General features: G+C 42.9%; 1 protein-coding gene across 1 annotated transcript in view; it reads right to left on the bottom strand.

The window, feature by feature from the left end:
* LOC147634332 (uncharacterized) overlaps positions 1-11,996 on the bottom strand; it is a 50,706-nt gene extending 38,710 nt beyond the window's left edge. The window contains exons 1-2 of the mRNA XM_086805483.1: positions 10,364-11,996; positions 1,104-1,185 (exon numbers count right to left, since the gene is read on the bottom strand). Coding sequence (XP_086661609.1) covers positions 1,104-1,185; positions 10,364-11,943 — 1,662 coding nt within the window. The 5' untranslated portion in view covers positions 11,944-11,996. The remainder of the gene's footprint in view (positions 1-1,103; positions 1,186-10,363) is intronic.
* Between the last annotated feature and the right edge of the window lie 9,616 nt (positions 11,997-21,612).

Here is a 21,612-nt window from a genome sequence, read left to right as displayed (position 1 = left end):
CTTTGGGTGAAGGTCAGAAAATGCCAAGACTTGTTGAGTGGAGAAAGCCCCAAGAACTGAGAGAGCTGCTTGAACAAGACGGAGAGGGAGAAAAAATCAGAGGAGAGGCTACGGAGGAGGGACGGGAGACACGAGAGGGGGGCCGGAAGGTGGGAGAGGAGAGAGAAAAAAAAAAGAGGGGGGGGGGGGGGACGTAGGCTGAAAACAGGGCGAGAGGGGGGGGCTGGGGCTGGGTGGGCGAGCGAGCAGGAGGGGGAGGGCGCAGGCGGAAAGGGAAGGGCGAGAAAGGGAGGGGGAGGGGGGGAATGCAGGTGGAAAGGGGAGGGGGGGGGTATGCACAGCAGCGCAGGGGGGGAGGAGGGCAGAATGGGGGAAGGATGCAATGCAGGGGCTAGAAAGGGAAAACGCAGGCAAGCGAGGCAGATGGGCAGCTGGATAAAAAACACACAGGAGGGAGGGAGCTCAGAAACGCGCTAGCGACTCACACATAAGTGGGTTTGTGTTGCCCTAAAAGTTCTGTTTATCTGCTGCCCTTCAAGAAATAGCCCTGGGATTAGCATGTACATCACTGATGACATTTCTTTACTCTCCTTCAGACTTATAAGCTTCTTAGCTGGCTATTCTCTCACCTTTAGCCTCAGGTGCCACCATCACACACTCACTTATTGCCGGCGCATAACACTATGCCAGTTAGTAATTCTTTGGGAAACTTGCTGTAAAACTTATTGAATCAATTATCATTAGTCTTTCCCTTCCAATCCTTGCCAACAACGTTACACGTATCATTTTATTTGGTCTTAGACCCATAAGCCTTACTTGTTCAATTAATGAATTGGCTATATCTTTGTGATCCCAAGCTCTAAAACCTTCCACAAACATTCAAAACAAACAGCCAAACCACTTGGCAATTGATTGAGAAAAGAAAGGTTCTTTAAGTTACTCCACTACTTTCTTCATAGACTTTGACACATGTTCATGATAGCCTCATTTTCATTGAAAACCATACTTGCTTCCTCGTAAATTAGAACATTGACACACAATCTAATCTTAGTATAAGACATCAAGATTGTTCAAACACATCTTAGTGCCAGAGTTTAACAAACCGTTTCCCTAACACGATGAAGACTGTTGATGCCAAATGAGTGACCACATTGAGCTACCATTGCATCAACCATGAGTAGTCCTCTGCAATTTCAAAAGGCGTATGAAGATGTAAATCATCATGGGAGTAACAATTAATGGAAGTAATGCACACCATTATGGTGAATAGTGCTCTCTTTTGTAGACGTTAATACAACTCTCTCTCTCTCTCTCTCTCTCAGATCATACCAGCCATAGGATCATTTGTCCCCCCTCATTTCTGATCTTAATCCTACTTGCCCATCTCCACCCTCAGTTCACAACTATTCATTCACGAATCCACATATGCCAGTTTTCCTAGCACCACTTCCTAGAACCACTTGCTCCACTACCAAGCCTCCCATGGGCTCACAGCCAAAAAATGGGTGGGTATGACGAGGAGTGCGAGAACACATGACTTCACCTCCGACACAAACATGCATGTGGATCTCTATACATGAGATGCAGAGATCCTTCCGTTGCCTTACCCGTCGGAAAAAGCATGCATTTCTAGCCAAACGTGAGACGGAGTTATATGCCAACTCTTCTTGAGCGTTGGACAGCTCTGACACTTGGCATCCCTTCGAAGAAAAGAATCCACCCACACCCATCACCAATCCACGAAAGTGGGAAGCTTATGCCGGCAATTCAGCCCCACACCACAGCCACACACATCACGCCCCACTTCAGCCCATATTTTCAACACTACTAATGTCACTAGGGCTCTATTGAAGCTGCATAATGACCAGGCTAAGGACCACCGGGACCTTCGTCGGGCGGCGGGGGGGGGCAGCGGTGGGCCGGGGGTGTGGGGGGGGGGGTTGGGGGTTGTGTGCGCTTTTGCGAAGTTGCACTCGATAGGCCCTTATGTGAAGGCTTTCCCCCCATTGGACCACCCATACCATCATCCCCAGAAGACCCCATCGATCTCAAGAACTATAGGACCATTATGATAGGCCATATGATGGCCAAGATCTATGGGGCAGTTTTGGAGGCCAAGACCAATCTTTTGGCAGAGAGACGACAGGGTCAGAAAGCCACAGGCTAGGCAGGCTTTGGGAGAAACTACTCTACTCTCGATCACATCTTTAGTGTCCAAGCCACCATTGAGGAGGTCTGGGCACGGAAGCAACATGTATATTGGTGTTTTGTGGATTTTCTGAAGGCCTTTGATTCAGTACCTAGATCCCGACTTCTGGACCGCTTACTGGAACTTCAGTTTCCATGATGTACTATGGGGAGTGATGGCTTCATATGAGACAGTGATTGGTAGAGTCCAGGCACCAGGAGGACTCTCAAGAGACATCCACAGTACTATTGGGGTCAAGCAGGGCTGGCTGCTATTTCCTACACTGTTTGAGTTGTACATGGATGAGATCACATCATTTGTGGACAGATTTGGAGGGACAGGCTCACAGTTGGATCACACGGTGGTGCCCATCTTGCTATATGCAGATGACATATCATGAATTATAACACCTCCTACCGAGTGCGGGACAATGAGATCATCAGTGCCGAAGGAGATCATCTTTGTTGGCATTATCATCTCCATATTGGGCATATATGTGCATATTTCATGCTGGCCAGATTTATGAGGCCATGCATTCATCTTAGTTTAGATATTTTTCTGCTATTTTTGTCTATTTTTTAGACATTATTTTAGTATTTTTTGCATAGTCGGCCAGCCCACTGTTTTTATGCTGGCCGACCAGCTCTTGTCCAACCTATATATAGGTGGCTTGGGTTTGCATCATTAGCACTTCATTATTCAGCCATTGCTGTTGGTTGTATGCACCTACGGGCAGCCCTCGTGCTCTACTTCAGTAGATAACAAGTTTTCTACTTCAGTTCTTTTGCACATGTGCTTCTTTGCAAGATCTATTTGCTGTTTTTCTGATTTACAGCCATTCTTTCATGATCAGAGCCCAGTGTTGCAAAGGGACCTGCGTTTTCTACATCTACTGCTATAGGCAAAGATCCACCGCATCTACATCTACAAAGGAGCTGCGTTTTCTGCTGTGGACCTACGTTTTCTGTTGTGGACCTACGTTTTCCAGTGAGGAGCTCCATTTTTTTCCACTGAGGAGCTGTGTTCTGTTGAGGACCTGCGTTTTCCACAGAGGTGCTGCGTTTTCAGCCTGAGATCTGCGTTTTCAGATCTCAGCCCCGTATTTTGGTGCTACAACAGGGTTTTAACCCAGGGGAGTCATTTCTTACCTCTCCTTTTGGTTTCCCACCCTCCCATCCCTTCTTCTCCTTCCTTTCTCTTGGCTACACTCAGCTTTCGAGGAGGAGTTTGCTGATTTTCTGATCAGCTTTGTTGAAGAGGAGGATTTTGCTGTGTTATCGGAGATATGGCTTCTGGTCATAGTCATTCTTCTCACTCGGGGATTCTCTTTTCTTCTCCCCGATCCCAAGCCCCAAATTCATAGGGATCTTCTTCCCAGCTTCCTGTTCCTCTACCTTATTCCCAGATTCCTGCTTCTTTTCCTTCCATATTCCCCACCACCACCACTTCTCTTTTTTTTCCCCTCCCACAAACCCTCATCCCAAACCCTTCCCATGTGCCATCCTATTCACCCCCTCAAGTGAGTGATTCCATGAAGCTGACTACTGCCAACTACCATACTTGGTCGTTTTATACGCAATTGCTTCTTGAAGGAGCAGGTGTGTGGCCCTCTGTCACCACTCCTCACTTGGTGGATCCCGTGTTTCGTGGAGTTCTGGATGCACGGGCCCGTCTCATCATCATCCATTGTATGACACCATCTATCCAGGCACAATTCATATCTTCCCGGAGTGATGCCAGTCAGATGTGGAATGAGATTCAGAGGAGGTTCGGGAGAGTATCTTCCGTGAAGATCGCTAAGTTGGAGGCGGATCTTGAGAAGATTACCATTAGTGACTCAGATAATATCATTGATAAGATTGGGGAATTCACAAGGATCAAGAGGCAGCTTGAGGAGTATGCTCTTGGTGGATGACTTCACACGGAAGGTATGGGTGTGTTTCTTGGCACGCAAATCTGATGCATTTGCCAATTTCAGGTCTTGGCTTCCAATGGTTGAGAACCAATCTCAAAGCAAAGTTTCATTCTTACGAACTGACAATGGTGGTGATTTTGAACCTTTTGATGAGTTTCTTACTTCTAAAGGCATCCAGCGGCAGACGATTGTTCCTTATACTCCTCAGCAAAATGGAGTAGTGGAGCGAAAGAACCGAATAGTGAAGGAGATGGCTCGATCCCTCTTGCATCATGCGAGTCTTCCTCCCTCTTTCTGGGGTGAAGCTGTGGCTACCTCAGTTTATCTCATCAATCGCTCTCTCACAAAGGCGGTCGATGGGAAGACACCACAGAGGAGGCGTTTTCGGGACATAAGCCCTCCGTCTCACACTTATGAGTTTTCGGTTGTGTTGCGTTTGTACATGTGCCAGGTCAAAAGAGGACTACACTTTCCCCGAAGTCGAAGAGGATGATCTTTATGGGATATAGTTCGAAGTCGAAAGGATACCGCTTTTGGGATCCTGCGTTGGAGGACATCATCATATCTCCTGATGCTCGCTTTGATGAGACCCTCTTTGGATTTGATTCCTCTTCACCCATGCAGTTTTCTGAGGATATTGATCCATTTCCACCCGATATCAGTGAATTTTCTTTGCTCCCATCAGGCACTTCATCACCCCCTGTGCCTCCGGTGACTTCGGCAGCAATTCAGCCCGCTGTTGCTACTGTTTCAGCCCCTGTTTCTGCTGTTTCCAGCCCCATACAGAGTGCTGGACCGTCTTCCGGAACTTCTCAGCCAGTCCGGACTGCCTCTACATCATCTCCCACACGCTCGGACATCCCTTCTTCATCCCCGGCTGCCCCGGGTGCATCCATTACAGCTGCGGATACTTCCTCTTCCACATTTGTGAGGAGGGCTGGTCCACCCCGTTGGGTCCAGCAATTACTTCGAGATTCTGGCCTTTCTGACAGTCAGTTGCATGACCAGGTCTCTACTTCTTCATCCGGTCTGAGGAGATCTTCTCGGGTTCCCACTCCCACAGTGAATTATGCTCTTATGAGTACTTTGCAGACGATTGATGAGCCCGAATCTCCAGAGGAGGCCCTTGCCCACAACCACAGTGGCGACAGGCTATGGAAGCCGAGATGTCCTCCATTGAGAGGAATCATACATGGGATTTAGTACCACGGCCTTTACATCGACGAGTCATCGGTGTCAAATGGATCTTGAAAGTCAAGTTTCCTGTAGATGGTACTTTGGATAAGTACAAGGCCCGTCTTGTTGCTCGTGGATATGCTCAAAAGGCCGGCGAGGACTTTGATGAGACATTTGCTCCTACAGCCAGGTTTACTTCCATTCGTATTGTTTTGGCTCTGGCTGCTCGTTTCAGATGGCCTGTGTTCCAAATGGATGTTAAATCTGCCTTTCTGAACGGTGATTTAGAGGAGGAAGTTTATGTGGAGCAGCTTCCAGGTTTTGTGATTCAAGGACATGAGGACCATGTTTACTTGTTGAAGAAAGCTCTTTATGGCCTCAAACAAGCACCTCGTGCTTGGTATCAAAAGATTGATGCTTTCTTGTCATCTCTTGGTTTTGAGAGGTCATATGCAGATTCAAACCTCTATGTGCTTCTTTCTGATGGGGATGTATGCATCATTGTGCTTTATGTTGATGACCTCATTCTTGCAGGCTCACAGATTGAGTTGGTCACTCAGGTTCAGTCTCAACTTTCCCTCACGTTTGAGATGACGGACCTTGGCTTACTTCATTATTTTCTTGGTCTGGAGGTTTGGCAGAGAAATGATTGCATCTTCATTTCCCAGGAGAAGTATGTGAAGAAGTTGCTTGCAACTTATGGTTTGATAGATTGCTCTCCTCTCTCGTCCTATGGATCCCAATGCGAAATTGTCTAAGGAGGATGATACACCTTTGGTGGATTCCACAGAATATAGGCAGTTAGTTGGCTCCTTGCTTTATCTTGTCAACACCCGACCGGATCTCTCTTATGCTATGAGCGTACTCAGCCAGTTCTCTTCACTCAGCAGCTCGGAGATCTCATTGGCAGGCAGCTTTGAGAGTGCTTCGGTATCTTCGTGGCACATCAGATTATGGCATCACTTATTCTGGTGGTTCTTCTTTGGTGGGCTTTACGGATGCTGATTGGGCTGGTTGCATTGATACTCGGAGATCTACTACGGGATATTGTTTCATGCTTGGTACAGGATTGGTCTCTTGGAAATCTTAGAAGCAGAGGACAGTTGTTGCTTCTTCTACCGAGGCTGAGTACAAATCCTATCTTCTCTCCCCGCAGCCGAGGCATTATGGATACATCAAATTTTGGAGCATTTATGTTGTGCGGATGATTCCCTTGTTGTCATCTTCTCGGATTCTCAGAGTGCCATTGCTTTAGCTCAGAATCCTGTGATACGTGGCCGCTCCAAACACATTGAGGTTCACTATCATTTTGTTCGGGATTGGATTGAGCTTGGTCTTCTTCGACTTGAGTATTGTTCCACTCAGGACAATCTTGCTGACCTCTTCACCGAACCGCTCCCTCGAGCTTCTTTGGAGGTCTTTCTTCAGCGTGCTGCCTATCTGGCACTGAAGAGGAGGTGTTGGCATTATCATCTCCAAATTGGGCATATATGTGCATATTTCATGCTGTATCTGGCCAGATTTATGAGGCCATGCATTCATCTTAGTTTAGATATTTTTATGCTATTTTTGTCTATTTTTTAGACATTATTTTAGTATTTTTTGCATAGTCGGCCAGCCCACTGTTTTTATGCCGGCCAACCAGCTCTTGTCCAACCTATATATAGGTGGCTTGGGTTTGCATCATTAGCACTTCATTATTCAGCCATTGCTGTTGGTTGTATGCACCTACGGGCAGCCCTCGTGCTCTACTTCAGCAGATAACAAGTTTTCTACTTCAGTTCTTTTGCACATGTGCTTCTTTGCAAGATCTATTTGCTGTTTTTCTGATTTACAGCCATTCTTTCAATCTTAGCTGAGTTCGAAGCATCCCCTCTCCTCATAGATGCACTCTTTCAGACCATCACTTACATACAGCATGTATATAAACTAGCTGCATATTATCTCCTGTGCTTGGCTCTGGAGTCCTCCATGCAGCTTACCCCGCCGCGAGAGGCAAAGCAGGTGTTGGTATACACGGTTTGATAGACATGGCCTTCAGATGGACCACCTCCCCTCACCCTTGATTCACCATTTCTTGATCTCCCCTTTCAACTGCCTTATACACGTCAATCTGTCAGGGCTGTACACGAACTGCACACCACTTGAGCTCACTACCAACTACAGTTCTACAGAGCATTTTTTACGAGTTTCAGAGGATGGATTTATTGTGAGCCCTGGCGATCTTCAAAGGCACGTGTCACATGCATTGCGGATCACCATTGGCGAGCTATAAGTATCATCCCACCAACTACGGATTGAGTCCGGTGGAGCAGATCACATTATGAGGACCAGAGATGCCTGGGTCTGTACTTACACGAGCTTCACCGCCATAGGGAGAATGCTCAAACGGCACCTAGGGAGTAAGAGCCAGTGAGATGCCTCTGAGACATCCATTATAGACTTCTTCAGATTGCATTTGCCCATGCCAGAGAGTACCATCCAAGCTTTATAAGGTCTAAGGGATCACACAAGTGAGAGACTACACCCCACCCACTTGCGGGATCCTTTGGCCCCACGGGGATCTAGGCCTACCACCTATCAACTGCAAATCCATTACATACTCTGCTGCCATGGAGAGGCCACTCCACGGGACAGAACATCGCAGCTCTATGTTTACTTATGGAGGAGGATGATACTATCATTGGATCAGAAGATCCAGGTATCTCTGACCACCTTGCTCCAGGATTTTCAGCACCACATGTAAATGGAGGCTGCCTAGCACGCGGGTCTTCTTTTTGAGTCTACACATGGAAGTTTTGTAACACATGTTGGTAATGTATGGTGCCTCTTTATGGGGGACCGAACTTGGGAGAGGCAGATTGGGAAAAGGTAGAGAGATTGCAGGTCATAATGTACTCTTGCACAATCAAGAGTAAGCCATGAGTGCCACACAAGATTTTTCTTTCTGAGTTTGGGGCAGGCCCGTTGGTCCTTGATGCCCTCTTCCAGAACGTCACTACATCTACCATGTATACACATTGGACAAGACCATCTCCCCCGGTTGGCAATTGAGTCATCCAGGCAGCTTGCATATGAGGGGCATAGCACATGTTGGTAATCTCCCATCACCAGGTGATCTGATCTACATGGCCTCTAGATGGACTGCCTCCCCCCCATTTGAGTCTAGTCTAGGATGCACCTCTTCTGGATCTCTTTTTTTTTTTTTGTGCCAAAAGGAGACTTCTATTAAGTACGAATAAACCATACAAAATCACAGCTGGAAGCCGGAGCAAAACAAAACCTCATCCCAAAATGTAGGTTGATCTCATCCAATATGGGGCACAAAGGTGCCAAGAGAGTCCTGTGGGGGTCATTGAGAAAAACATCCCTTGATCCCACTCCCTCATGAAAACAGTGCACTTTGCATGCGTAGATCTGGAAGGTCCCTGTATACAAGCCCATGTGGCCATAAGAGTGTGAATAATATCTCCCCATATAGTACAAATGCACTGAGTGTCGTATATCTGAGTGCCCTCAATAGCCTCTGTGCATCTGGTCTTCCAAATCTACCAAGCTGTGATACTGGCAATGAGCTCCCAACAAGTATCAACCCTCTGCAGAGGTGGTCTAGCATAGCACATGTTGGTAATCTCTCTTGGAATAGCACATGTTGGTAATCACCCATCACCCATCACCCGGTGGTTTGATCTACATGGCCTCCAAATGGACTGCCTCCCCCCATTTGAGTGTAGTCTAGGATGCACCTCTTCTGGATCTCTCTTGACAAGAGATCAACTGCATCATCTGCGTCGACCTGGCTCCCTCCACACGAGATGGACATGGGTGTGCCCAACAGAGGTTACTACAAAGCTTCATTTCTATAGACATCACTTCTTGAGAACCACGGAGGATAGTTTCATTGAGAAACTGGGATATCTGTGCAGACACATGTCCTATGCCATGTCTGTTGCATTTGTTCATGTCTGCAGCTTCACCAGCACTTCTATGGCCTTTTTCCCCTTTTGGAATCTCTTCATGAAGGCACTCTTGAGCTCATCAAATGTCTACAAGTGATCCAGACCATACTGTGCATACCAACTAGTCGCTCTACCACCCAGTGGTGGTGTTGTGAAGAAATTTATTTTATGGGCTATTGAAGCTCTTGTGGCCAAAAATGTGGTTTTGAATGTGAAGACATGATCATCTGGATCTTCATCACTCTTTCCCTTGAACTTTGTGTATTTTAGTGCCATTGCTATTGGTTAAAGTTATTTGGCATCCCTTTAGTTTTCATTCTCTTTGATGAACACTTGGACCAAAGTACAGGGCTCCTCCTGATCTGCTACAGCCAAGAGGAAGAGCCTTATCACAGAATGGAAGAATTGCCCTTTCTTCTCTCAGAATTCTCCAAACTTTAAAGATTTCAGCCATCTTTATGGTTTTTTCATGTTTTGCATGGTGTATTTGTACTTTGAGTCTTCCAACTTCATACCTATAGACTAGTATTGTTTTGGGGGAAAAAAGAACATCTTCCCACATTTATCAAAAAACCCCTTGTATGGAATCGATATATGCAAGCAGTCCTTGACATCTCAAACCAGCCATCCAATGCCTCTCAAACAACTACAACTCTGCACATCCACATGCCTTCTACAATTTCTTTCTTTACAAAAAATAATGTGAGAGATGACCTTGAGAAACTCCATGATGGGACAGCTAGAGAGCAGCTAAAGGCACAACAATTGTGGGTGGAGTTTAAATTCCCATTTCTTGTTTATGAGGTTGTCAGCCAGAATTTTCCCCTGACTTAGTCTCTCAACACCACATTCCTATCGACATGGCTGGAGAATCCATGAACCATAATATGACTAAGATCTGTGCCTCAGCACTCAATTCCACGATGGGTACATCTCTGCTAAGAACTAGGGTGACAGCCAATGGACAGACTGCATTAGTCATGTGTGTGTGCGTGTGTGTCCACATGTGGTTTGGGGGGAAGGTGGGGGGAGGGGGGGATGTGTTGCATTATGAAAATGTATCCAGCTGAGACATTACTTTTTTTACCCTGCTAGATGCATGTAACGCTGAAAACAGAAACTTACGTTAAAGAATCTGAAAGAATATGCCGGAGTGGAAGACCATCTTGAGCATCCTTGTCTTCATACACAGTTTCCTCCACTTCAACAGCTCGGGACGACTCCTGCAAATGGATGCCATGTGACTCCACTAATCCCCTACACTCCTTGTAAGACGAGGACTGCAAGATCTCAAATTGAGACCTTTGTAGTTGGGTAGGTTTATGCAAAGAGCTGCCAAATGTGGGCAAAAGCACCTCTTCTGTTAGGCCTTCATCTCTAGGTCTATTTTCAGGTGCTGGGTCCCTGAGAAAACCATCTCCAGGTCTATATTCACCGCCATCAATGAGCTTTTGCGAAGAGCAGAAACCCACATGTCTTAACCAAGGATCTGTTGCTGAGGACGGGGACGAGATCAGTGCAGATGATTGCTGAATCCCATGAATCAGGAGTGCTGTATCATGGCCTTCATTGACACGGACATATGAGATCAATGGGTTTCTTAGATGTTCAGGAAAACCTGTTGTTAACCCATCTGTCTTCTTGTTTTTCATGGCATCATTACCATCATCATCATCATCATAAGCACGACCACCACCACTGCAGCCATGAACAACTAAAGCATTGCAATCTGCTTCGACAATCTCATAACCCTCATTGGGATTTGATTTAAAAGCGTTTTCTTCTTTGTCCTTGTCTCGGTTCTCAGAGTCTTGCGTTGTGTTTGCATTCTCTTTATTGTTTTCCAGCACTTCTTTCACATCCTGGATAGGATGGGGTTCCTTCATGATGTGTTCATTCCAACCGGGTTTCTTTTCTAGGCAATCGGGCTCCTTCAAACACTGGGGTTCCCTCATTTTCTCTTCAGTGCAAAAGGGTTCTTCCCTCATGAGCTCTAAATTGCAATTAGGTTCCTCCAAAAGCTCTTCAGTGCAGATGGACTCCATGAGCTCTACGTTGCAAGTGGTCTCCTTCATGAGCTCTTCAATACTGCAGGTGGGTGCCTTCATGATCCCTTCAATATTGCAAGTGGGCCCTTCAATATTACAAGTGGGCTTCTTCATGAAGTTTTCAGTGCAGTTGGGCTCCTTCAGAAGGTTTTCATTGTTAGAGAGTTCCTCCAGGAGGCCGCCTTCAATGCAATTGGGCTCCTTCATAAGCTGTTCATTGCAAGAGGGTTCCTCGTCTTCATTGCAGCTGGGTTCCTCCACAAGGTCCTCAATGCAAGTGGGCTCCTTTATAAGGCCTTCATTGCAACTGGACTCCTTCATTTGCCCTTCATTGGGTTCCACCATATGCCCTCCGATGCAATAATGGGGTTCTTTCATAAGTTCACTGTTGCAATTGGACAGCTTCAACACCTCCTCACTGCGAGTATCAGGAATAGGCTTCTCCATAAGCTCTTCACTGCTAGGCTTCTCTTCATTGCAATAGGGTCCCTTTAACAGCCCTTCCCCTTTCTTTTCAGTCTCATCAAGACCCATGCTTATGCCATCCTTAATCACAACCTTAATCAGGTCTTTCTCCTCGACGATCAGCATAAAATCTCCAGGATGGCTGGTTTCTTTCATAAATCCAACAGTCTCCGGAGAGCCTGCGATGTACATCTTGCCGTCCAAACTTTCTGCTGCAGCTTCAATAACGGACAACGTCCCGTCCTTGTGGCGCAGAATTCATCTATTTCAGTAGTTATAAAGTTGGCTTACATAGGTCGTTTCCAACCGTCTTTCCCCCCGCGCTGACTGACTGGCAGAGTCACCGATTTGTCCGGTCACCTAAGATACGTGTGTGCGAGAGAGTGAGTGAACCTTTCATACATAACAAGCATGGGTTGTGCGTCCTGATAGACGGGTTTCACATGGATGGTTGCTCATGATCGGTCCGGTGACACTTGCCATCTTGACCATTCACTTTAAATTAATGAGTGGCCTAAAGCGGGTCTCAGGCCACTCTTAGGCCCCCCTTCAGCAAGTCGATTGTTGACCGGAGTAAAGCAATTTACATAGGTGTTTACGTCTCACACATGTACATGTACATAGAACACATGCACACGTACATAAAACAAACACACATAGAACACAGACAGACACAGAACATGCACATGCACATAGATAGCATATGCATGTGCAAACATATGTAGGCGCATGCACACACACATTCATGCATAATGGATGAGTGCATATGCACATACCATTTTTTGAGGTCTTAGACATACATGCGAAGAGTTGCCACATTATAGATGCATCAAATGTTTTATGCTACATTAGAAAAAATTGTATCCATCATACAAAACACCATATAAACGCCACATGTTTCAGATAGAAATCTCGATAAGATATTGAAGATATATATGACCGGTGCAAAATACCATATAAACGCCACCTGTTTCGGATAGAAATCTCGATAAGATATATATGACCGGTGCACATGGATTTCTTATGCATTTTGAAGTAACCCTATGAACTTTTCATTGGTGATCCACACAATGTGGTATAATTGTGTATGACATATTTTCGATCGGTATAATTGTGGGTATAACAATTGTGTATGACATATTTTCTATCGGTCTCTCACTCTATCTTTCTCTCTCTCTATAAAACGTAGCACACAAACATGTATTTGTCAACAATATCTTCTAACAAAAATAATGGTAAAGAGCATCTTCAAACCGAACTCATGGCCTTTCACTACTTGTCCTTACTTTAAAGGAGTTGGCTACTTTCATGTGCTTTAAATTTAGTGTGTTTAACTGCTTTTTTTTGCTTGTCCAAAGCTTTAAAGCAGTTTGCTGCTTTAATGTGTTTTGATACTTTGAACTACATTCCAAGGCTTGTCATTGCTTTAAAGCAGTTGGCTACTTTTATGTGTGTTTTGGTGCTTTAAACTGCTTTGCAGTGCTTTTGATTGCTTTAAACTGTTTTACAGTGCTTGTCTCACTACTTTTAGCTACTTTGCAGTGCTTATGACTACTTTAAATTGCTTTTTAGAGCTAGTCACTGCTTTAAATTACTTTTTAGTGCTTGTTACTGCTTTAAAGTAGTTGAAAGGTTTCACGATTTAACCTTCCCTTTTCTGTAAAATCTGTTAGACTGAGCTCTATAGAAGATTCCAAGAGGAATATCCAGAGCTGAATATCTCTCTACAAAAATTTGAGGGGCTGAAGCCACATTTTGTACGAAAGCTGAAAGATCGATATACTTGATGTTGTATTTGGCATGTATAGATGATGTTTTTAAAGGATGCAATTAATCTAATGTGCCATGGGATCCATGGGCAAGTATGCACATTTACTTGTTCAATATGCAAGGTGTAAAGATCACTTTTTTACACAGCTATGCCGAACATCCTTACTCTACTCCAAGACTACAAACTCCAAGACTGTTTTACAGCTCCAAGACTACAAACTCCATGTTCTATGCACATCAATGTTTGATGAGAAAGTGTGGTCAATGTAGCATTGACAATATGTTGGTATTATGTCCCCTTTAGCTTGGGGAGAAGGAGACACAAGTTTCCATGAAGGTGTTTGACAATATGTTGGTATTATCTCCCCTTTAGCTTGGGGAGAAGGAGACACAAGTTTCCATGAAGGTGTTTGAGGATATAGAAACTGGCATAGTTGAAGAGGATGGAAATAAAAAGAAAAGAAAGGATCTTATTGTGAAGAATATTACCTGCATCATTGACCTAACTTGCTTGTTTAGAAAAGAAAGGATCTTATTGTGAAAAATATGACATGCATGGACCTAACTTGCTTGTTTAGAAAACATTTATGAACCTTTGTGAAGCATAACTTCATCTATAGGTAGCAGGCTCAACAGTTCAAGAACTGTGTCTCCAGCTTCCCAAGTGATATAGTGGTCTTAGTTGTTGTAAACTTTGCTCTGAGAACTACTCTTTTAAAGAGCAACATGAGATTTAGTCAATGCACTAGCATTCAAGTGAGGTGACCATACTGGTTCACATCTCATATTGTCGAGTGGGGTCAGGTGATGTGAAGAAGACTTTGCATTTCTTTGTGTCAGATGACAAACAACATGATACCTTGTTTGTACAACATTTCTTTCTACTCCATGATAGGTGGTTGAGGGAGCAAAGCTTTGTATTGAATCAACATTGGGTATGGTATGGTCCAACAAAGCTGTATCTCAATTCAAGGCAAAGAGGCTTTTTTACTTTACAAGCTACAATCTCACAAGAATAAAGATGCAATGGAGTTTTTTTGGTTCAAGCCATGGGAAAGGGGAGCACAATGGAGCTAGTGCAATCATCATCAAGAGGGCTCTTACCCGTGAGAAGATAAAGCCTGATGGAGCCCATTTAAAATGTGCAGTTGATGTGGTGGAGTTTCTCATTCCAGCCACCAGGATGCCCACATTAGCAGCTCAGCTAAAACCAAGCATGTCACGAGAATGAAATGCAGAGAAGTGTGAAGTGGGATTGTAAGCGTGTGCAGGGATCACACTCAATGAACTATGTGAATAAATACTCAAGAACAGATTCATGTGCTTTAAGATCCAAAATCTTCTCTTGCTTCTATGATTTATATATGCGAGGACTATGGTAGAGATGTAAGAATAAAGATTATGTGGAGAGTTGGTAGTATCATACCTTGATTCCTATCAATGAGGAGTCATCAGATACCTCAACTGATGAAGAGGGCATTGAGGAGCCAAACCATGCAGGCCATCATGATGCTGCTTTATGCATAGGAGACAACTTTGCAAGCAATGCTAAGGAAGGCGGTGAAAATTTTGATTTCTACTTACTAAAATGCATTGCACCTAAGCATCGAACAATCAAGGCACACAAGGACCATTGGGGCAATGTTATTGATGAAACGCATATGTGGTACAAGGTTTTGGTACCCCAAAGGATGATCTGCTCACAACTCTTTTTTTACAAAGCAAAGAATGAGTTCCACCCAAAACAAAGTACAAGTGTTGATCAACCTTGACTTTTGGAAGCTCCTCTCCATGTAAGACTAATGTCTATAACCTACCTCCTGAGGTAGAGGAAGCCATTTACAATAGCATGCCCTTGGAGCTATCACTTTCTTTATTTACTCAACATTGTTGGAACTAAGACTTCTTTAAAGTTTTCATAACTTTTAGTATGAGAATAATCTACACACAGCTCTTTTAAGGTTACGAACATGACTATCAACAATGCTACAAATCTCAAGTATTCTTTGATTTATAGAAGGATCGTTTGGAGAATGCTCAATGTTCTCCAATACAAAGAAACAATGGCCTCTTGTCTACCATGTTTTGCCGCTTAGCCTTTTCTCTCACAAGGTTCCACTCATTGCGATTTAGATCACCTCCAAGTGGGGATCCTAGACCTGATGGGATAATCTCTGCCTCAGAAAGCCCAGTAGTTTGTGTTCCCTTTACCACTTCTTGGGTGCTTTCCTCCTCCACCAGTTGTGATAGCTTCAAAAGGATTAGCTTCTTTGTCGACTTTGACTTTCAAAATCACCTTCCTATGAAGACCTTTTTGTTTCTTGGTACTCCTCATCATCCTTTGAGGTTTTGTCAAGGTTAAAGATGTTGTACATCAATTCGTGTGAATGTATCACTAAGCTCTACGAGACAGAAACAAGAAGAAGACATTAAGATGATGTAGTAAAAGAAAACCACCAAGATAACTAAGAAAGAGATTGCAAGAGCAACCATTAAAAAATTTCAAACATGCACTTGTATTCTAGTTTACAATCAAGTGTTGATGTGTCCTCTTAAGTGTATTCTAGAATACAAAAAAAGTTAAGAGTGTCTAGCATGTCATATTTCAGAATACATTTGAAATGAAAAAAGTGAGAATGAAGAGTAAAAAAGTACAAAGTTGAGATACACAAATTTCAAAGAGGATTTTAAAATACACTTTGAAATGGCTTCTTTACAAACATCCTTACAACACCAAGAAAGACACACAAAGAACAAAACTCAACACATGTATTCTAGAATACTAATAAACATATATCCTTACAAGAAAGACACACAAAGAACAAAACTCAACACATGTATTCTAGAACACTTTGAAATGACTTCTTTACAAACGTCCTTAAAAGAAAGACACAATGAACAAAACTCAACACATGTATTCTAGAATATTGATAACTCAGAGAAGTTGCAAAGAGATTTACACAACTGTATTCTAGAAAATACTTCCCTAAGATGAAGAAAAGAGAGAACTTGCTTCAAACAACAAAAAGTTCAAAAGAAATTACTTCTAGAGACTTACACAACTGTATTCTAGAAAATACTTCTCTAAGATGAAGAAAAGAGAGAACTTACTTCAAACAACAAAAAGTGCAATGAAATGGATGACTGCATGAAGAAATGGAAAAGGAGACAATAGATTTGAAAAGGGTAGTACGAGTCCACGTGTTTGCATGACATCTTTTATTGTGGATTAATGAAAGCCCTTTTGAAGTCTTTTGAACTAAGGAAAAATGTGTTGTCCTTGTCGTCGTTTCCTTCCACGAGAAAAAAAATTGATCTGTGGCTCTCTCTTCAATTTCTTTAATGCTTCCACTTAAACAAAATTCTATGGTTTCATCAAAGGGACCCTTTTTCTTTGCCACGTGAAGGAACCGGGTAGTTTTCTCCACAAACTGTCGTTTCTAACCAAGTGTACCCATTCTAAAAGTCTAGACATGTCCCATTCTCTCCTTTGCACGAGCGTTACTCCAAGACCATTTCACGAACTTTGCCTGTTGAGATGAAAGCTCCCTTGCTGCTGTAATAAGCATGTGTGCTCCTGATGGTTACCCCTACAAGTGTGTTGTCTCGTGTGCATGTCGAGCTACCTCTCGTGCTATGTTACAAATGCTCACGAGTGGATAGAGAAGAAGGTGCATGAGTGTGCTTGGTGCGTTGATCCACGTTGGGGTGCAAGTATGGAGGGGGCCCACTAGATGAGGGCTCTTCGAAAATCGTTTCACCCTCACGGCCAAACATGTGTGGCGTGACGACCACATGTGAATGTGCAATTAAGGCCGAGGTGCCATCAAATGGAATGGAGGCATTAGGGGCATTCAACCGGTGTCCATGGTGTGTGGGGAAGCTTAGAAAAGCTTCAAGGGTGTGTGTGCGGACCCAAAATAGGAGTTTTAGCTCACTTTTGCCTTGCGCGTGAACGCGCCCTTAAGATTTAAAAAAATGGTCTTTTGAGGTGTTTTATGCGTGTAAAAATGACCCTAGTGAGTTGGGGAGGTAGATCAAAAGCACCTCTAAAGATTTGGAAATTTTGTTTTTTTAAAATTTTTTTCCCTGGAATGGTACATCCGTATGCTTGGAATGGAACGGCCACGACACTTGGGAATGGAACGGCCACAGCACTTTAGAAATTTGAATTTGAAATTTGAAATGGAGATTTGAATTTCAAATTGGAGGGAAGTGAGTGGGAGACAACTAAGATCCCCTCACATTAATGCTAGGCCAAAGAGCCTACCTGGCATGCCAAAGAGCCTACCTGGCACCAGGCTATGGATGCTCCATCAGATTCGAATCAAAGATGGCATAGACAAGTAACGGATGGCATTCCTCGAAAGCGGCACCAAAGATGTTAAGGAAACCCTACCTTAACGTGTCATTTGGGAAGTTTCTTATCCACCGAACTCGAGCTAGGCTCAAGAGCTCCACCGTAGCCGCTCGTCACCGTTGTCCTCTCGCATTAGTTGTCACACCGAGGTGGTTCCTCTAATCCTACGGGTGATGTAAGCTCTCTCACGAAGATCGTGTGGGATCTCCGCGGAAGAGGATCGCGTTGGGCCCCATGCCCACAATCTCATCAAGGGCCTAATAGCATACACAAAGATACATAGAGCTCTTCCAAAGCTCCTCCACACCGTCATCCAACAGTGTCCAAGAATATCTAGTATAGATCCTTCTCGAGTTTGGCTTGGTGGGCTAGCTTCTTCCTCCACCTACTCTACTGGTGCTAGAGGAGACCTTGAGTTCTACACATCCAAAAGAAACCCATAGAGCCTACCTACAACACAGTCGCCATTCCCCAAGCGCAACACCCCCACCTCTAATGAATCATGCTAAACTTGAGCCTTGCGCTAGTTGAGTTGCCCTAGTCATCACTCCCCGCCCACCTTCACATCATTCGATGCATCCAATTAACAATTGGTGCACCACCTAAGCCATATGCATTATTTGTGTTATTTGACCCCGACAACATGTGATTTTCTCTATGTCTTATGTGGGTGCAATGGTGTGGTTGAATGAGGTGTCTATGTATGTTTGTACCTGTGTATGTGTTTATCAATTGTGTGTGGTTTTAGGTCTATTTCTTTTCTGTTGGGAAGAATAAGGTCTGATATTATATTCATGTTAGATATGTGGGAGTGTAACATTCCTGGTTAGCATTTTTGTATTTACATTTTCTATTTATTCAAAGCTAAAATTGATTTTGAAACATGCATTATATAACTTGGTTTTTCATAGAGCCATCACTTTGGTGTGGACCTTTACCTCACACATATATCACTGGCATCATGATTGACGGTTATAAAGATGGGTAGGCAAATTATGCATAAATCATGTGATTATATAAATGTTTATACATTTTGTTATATAGCTTCATTGTTTCAATTTTATTTTAGGAGTTTACCATTGGTTGATACCTTTATGGTGAAAGTCATTGATGAGGCCATTAAGGTATATGGGCCAGTTTTCCTAAGGTTGAGTATGGTGTCTACTTATTTAGAAAGAAGTTCGTTTTTGGGATTGTTGGTGTGACCATGAGATCTTTGTCACCTCTTTTGAGGGGTACTAGATTCCATATGATTGGATCCAAAATAGATCATACATGATCTTTGGGTTTTATTATGCATTTTTATGTAGCACGTGCCACACCTTCAATAAAGTCTTCTTTCATTTATGGTGGTAAGGTTAATCATCATGTATGTTCCTAAATGTTTTTGTTATGTGTAATATCATGTTTCCTTAATGTTTTTGTTATGTGTTTGTTTTTAGTCCAGAAACAAAATTTTAAGAAATAAAAAGACATCTACATTACCTGTTGAATGTGATGCAGATGCATCACCATCTTATGTTATTGGACATGATATATTGCCCTTAGTTGAGTGCGCAAACTAGATTATGCTTCTTGCAGTAGTTAGACTTATACTTTTATGACTTTAATGCTTCTCGTAGTTAGACTTATTCTTTTATGACTTTAATGCTTCTCGTAGTTAGACTAAATACGTTTATGACTTAGAACATTGACTATTTACCTTTTTCATTTTTTAGACTATTGATTTTTTTGGGGGGGCTTCGAAGTATGTATTGCCCATAGTGGAGTTCTCTCAAAAGCATGAAAATCGTTTGGAAGGAGGCAATTTCTTTAAAGCAGCTTAAAGCACTTCTAAGCAATTTAAAGCACATGAAAATCATTTGAAAGGAGGCAACTACTTTACAGTAGTGTGACAAGCATTACAAAGTACTTAAAAGTAGGCAACTGCTTTATAGCAGTGTGACAAGCATTACAAAACACTTAAAAGTAGCCAATTGCTTTAAAGTAGTTAAAAGAATTACAAAGCACTTAAAAGTGCTTTAAAGCAATTAAAAGTGCTTTAAAGCAATTAAAATCACTTGAAAGTAGGCAACTTCTTTACAGTAGTTTAGAGCACCACAAAGCAATTAAAAGCACATGAAAAGCACTTGAAAGAAACCAACTACTTTAAAGCGATGATGGTAAGCACTGCAAAGCAGTTAAAAGCACATGAAAGTAGGTAACAGCTTAAAAGAACATGAATGTAGGCAACCGCTTTAAAGCAGCAACTAAAGCACTTCAAAGTATCTTGTGCAAGCACCTAATCCACAATTAGTACACTCCACCTAAGATCCTACAATGTGCCTTTAATAGACAAGCGACAATCACACATGAAAAATAATATAATATATACACACTCCAATGAAATTCGGTATTTCTAGCAACTTTAGCCAAAATTATTAAAGATTGTAAGGTGGCCATTATCGACGTTGTGGATATCTCTGGCATCGGTTTAAAATGCCCCCCCTTCTTGGTGTTGATTCCTTCCTTGGAAGATGTCGATGAAGATAAGTCGATGTCTTCGGCGTTGATGCCACTTATGGGTGGGTGGCCCTAGCACCATGGTAAGGTGTAGGGTGCAACCATATGTCATAGGGCTTTACCCTTCTGCACTCGGAAGAAAAATAACTCAACTGAGAAACCAACAAGTCTTAGCCTAGCACAGAAATGCATGGTCGGGGTGTCTCACTCATCTCGTGAACACAGGTCGCCTAGGATTCTCATAGGTAGGGCATGTTGAAATGTGCAATGTAAAATGAACCTTAGAGGTCAAGATATTGTGGAAAGATAAGAATGCCAAAAATGATATTGTTTGAACGGTGAGAGCCACATAAAATAATGTGGAAAAGGAGTTACTACATGGCATGTATAAAGGAGATTGGGTCAATAGCTATCTATATTAAAAGCCTTTCATTGTATGGTTCACAACATATGCAATAGAGTATTGTTGAGTGTGCTACTCTCTCTCTCTCTCTCTCTCTCTCTAGCCATGGATTTCTTAGTGTGATTCAACTCACCATAGTTTATGCTTAATCTATGTTGTACAACACCATGATTAATCCTAACACAGTTTATGCTTAATCTATGTTGCACAACATCATGATTAATCCCATATTAGGATTTTTATATGTTATCAGAGCTAGGGTGGACTCTTGATTATGGTGGATATCTATGTATAATAGTTTTTTATGAGAGTTCATTTGATTAAGCATATTGTATGATCTTTTATTATGAAAAAAATTAGGCACACTCATTATCATTAATATTGCATTGGAAAGAGATTATGTTATTGGTGATTGGAGAGATCATGAAGCTGCCTACGAAGCTAAAAATGGAGATTTCAGTAGTAATACGAAGGCCTTTAGAGTCTACATCAAAGATGTTGCCAAGGAGATAACGGTGTCTCAAAGATAAGGTTGGTTTTGAAGTTTTGCCTCAAAATTTCTGGTTATTGAACATGGGAGAATGCTCTTGTGAAGGGTTGCTCATGAAAAGGAATGTGGAGTCATTCCTTGAGTTCTTGTAATTAAGGCAAGGTTATAAAGGTGCAAGCTTGTCTATATTGAGGACAAGTAGTTATGGGCTTTATATGGACTTGAAAATTTTCAGCATGCAAAGAGGAGAGAATGCAAGGTTATGCAAAGAGGAGAGCATGCAAGGTTATGTAGTTAATATGAGGACTAGTGAGCAAATACATAGGCGTTGAAGCC

The sequence above is a fragment of the Cibotium barometz genome, chromosome 11, assembly GCF_041138505.1.
Source record: "Cibotium barometz isolate CiBa-2024 chromosome 11, ASM4113850v1, whole genome shotgun sequence".
NCBI classification, from domain to species: domain Eukaryota; kingdom Viridiplantae; phylum Streptophyta; class Polypodiopsida; order Cyatheales; family Cibotiaceae; genus Cibotium; species Cibotium barometz.
The sequence above is the reverse complement of the archived record's forward strand: the minus strand, read 5'-3'. Positions and strand labels throughout refer to the sequence as shown.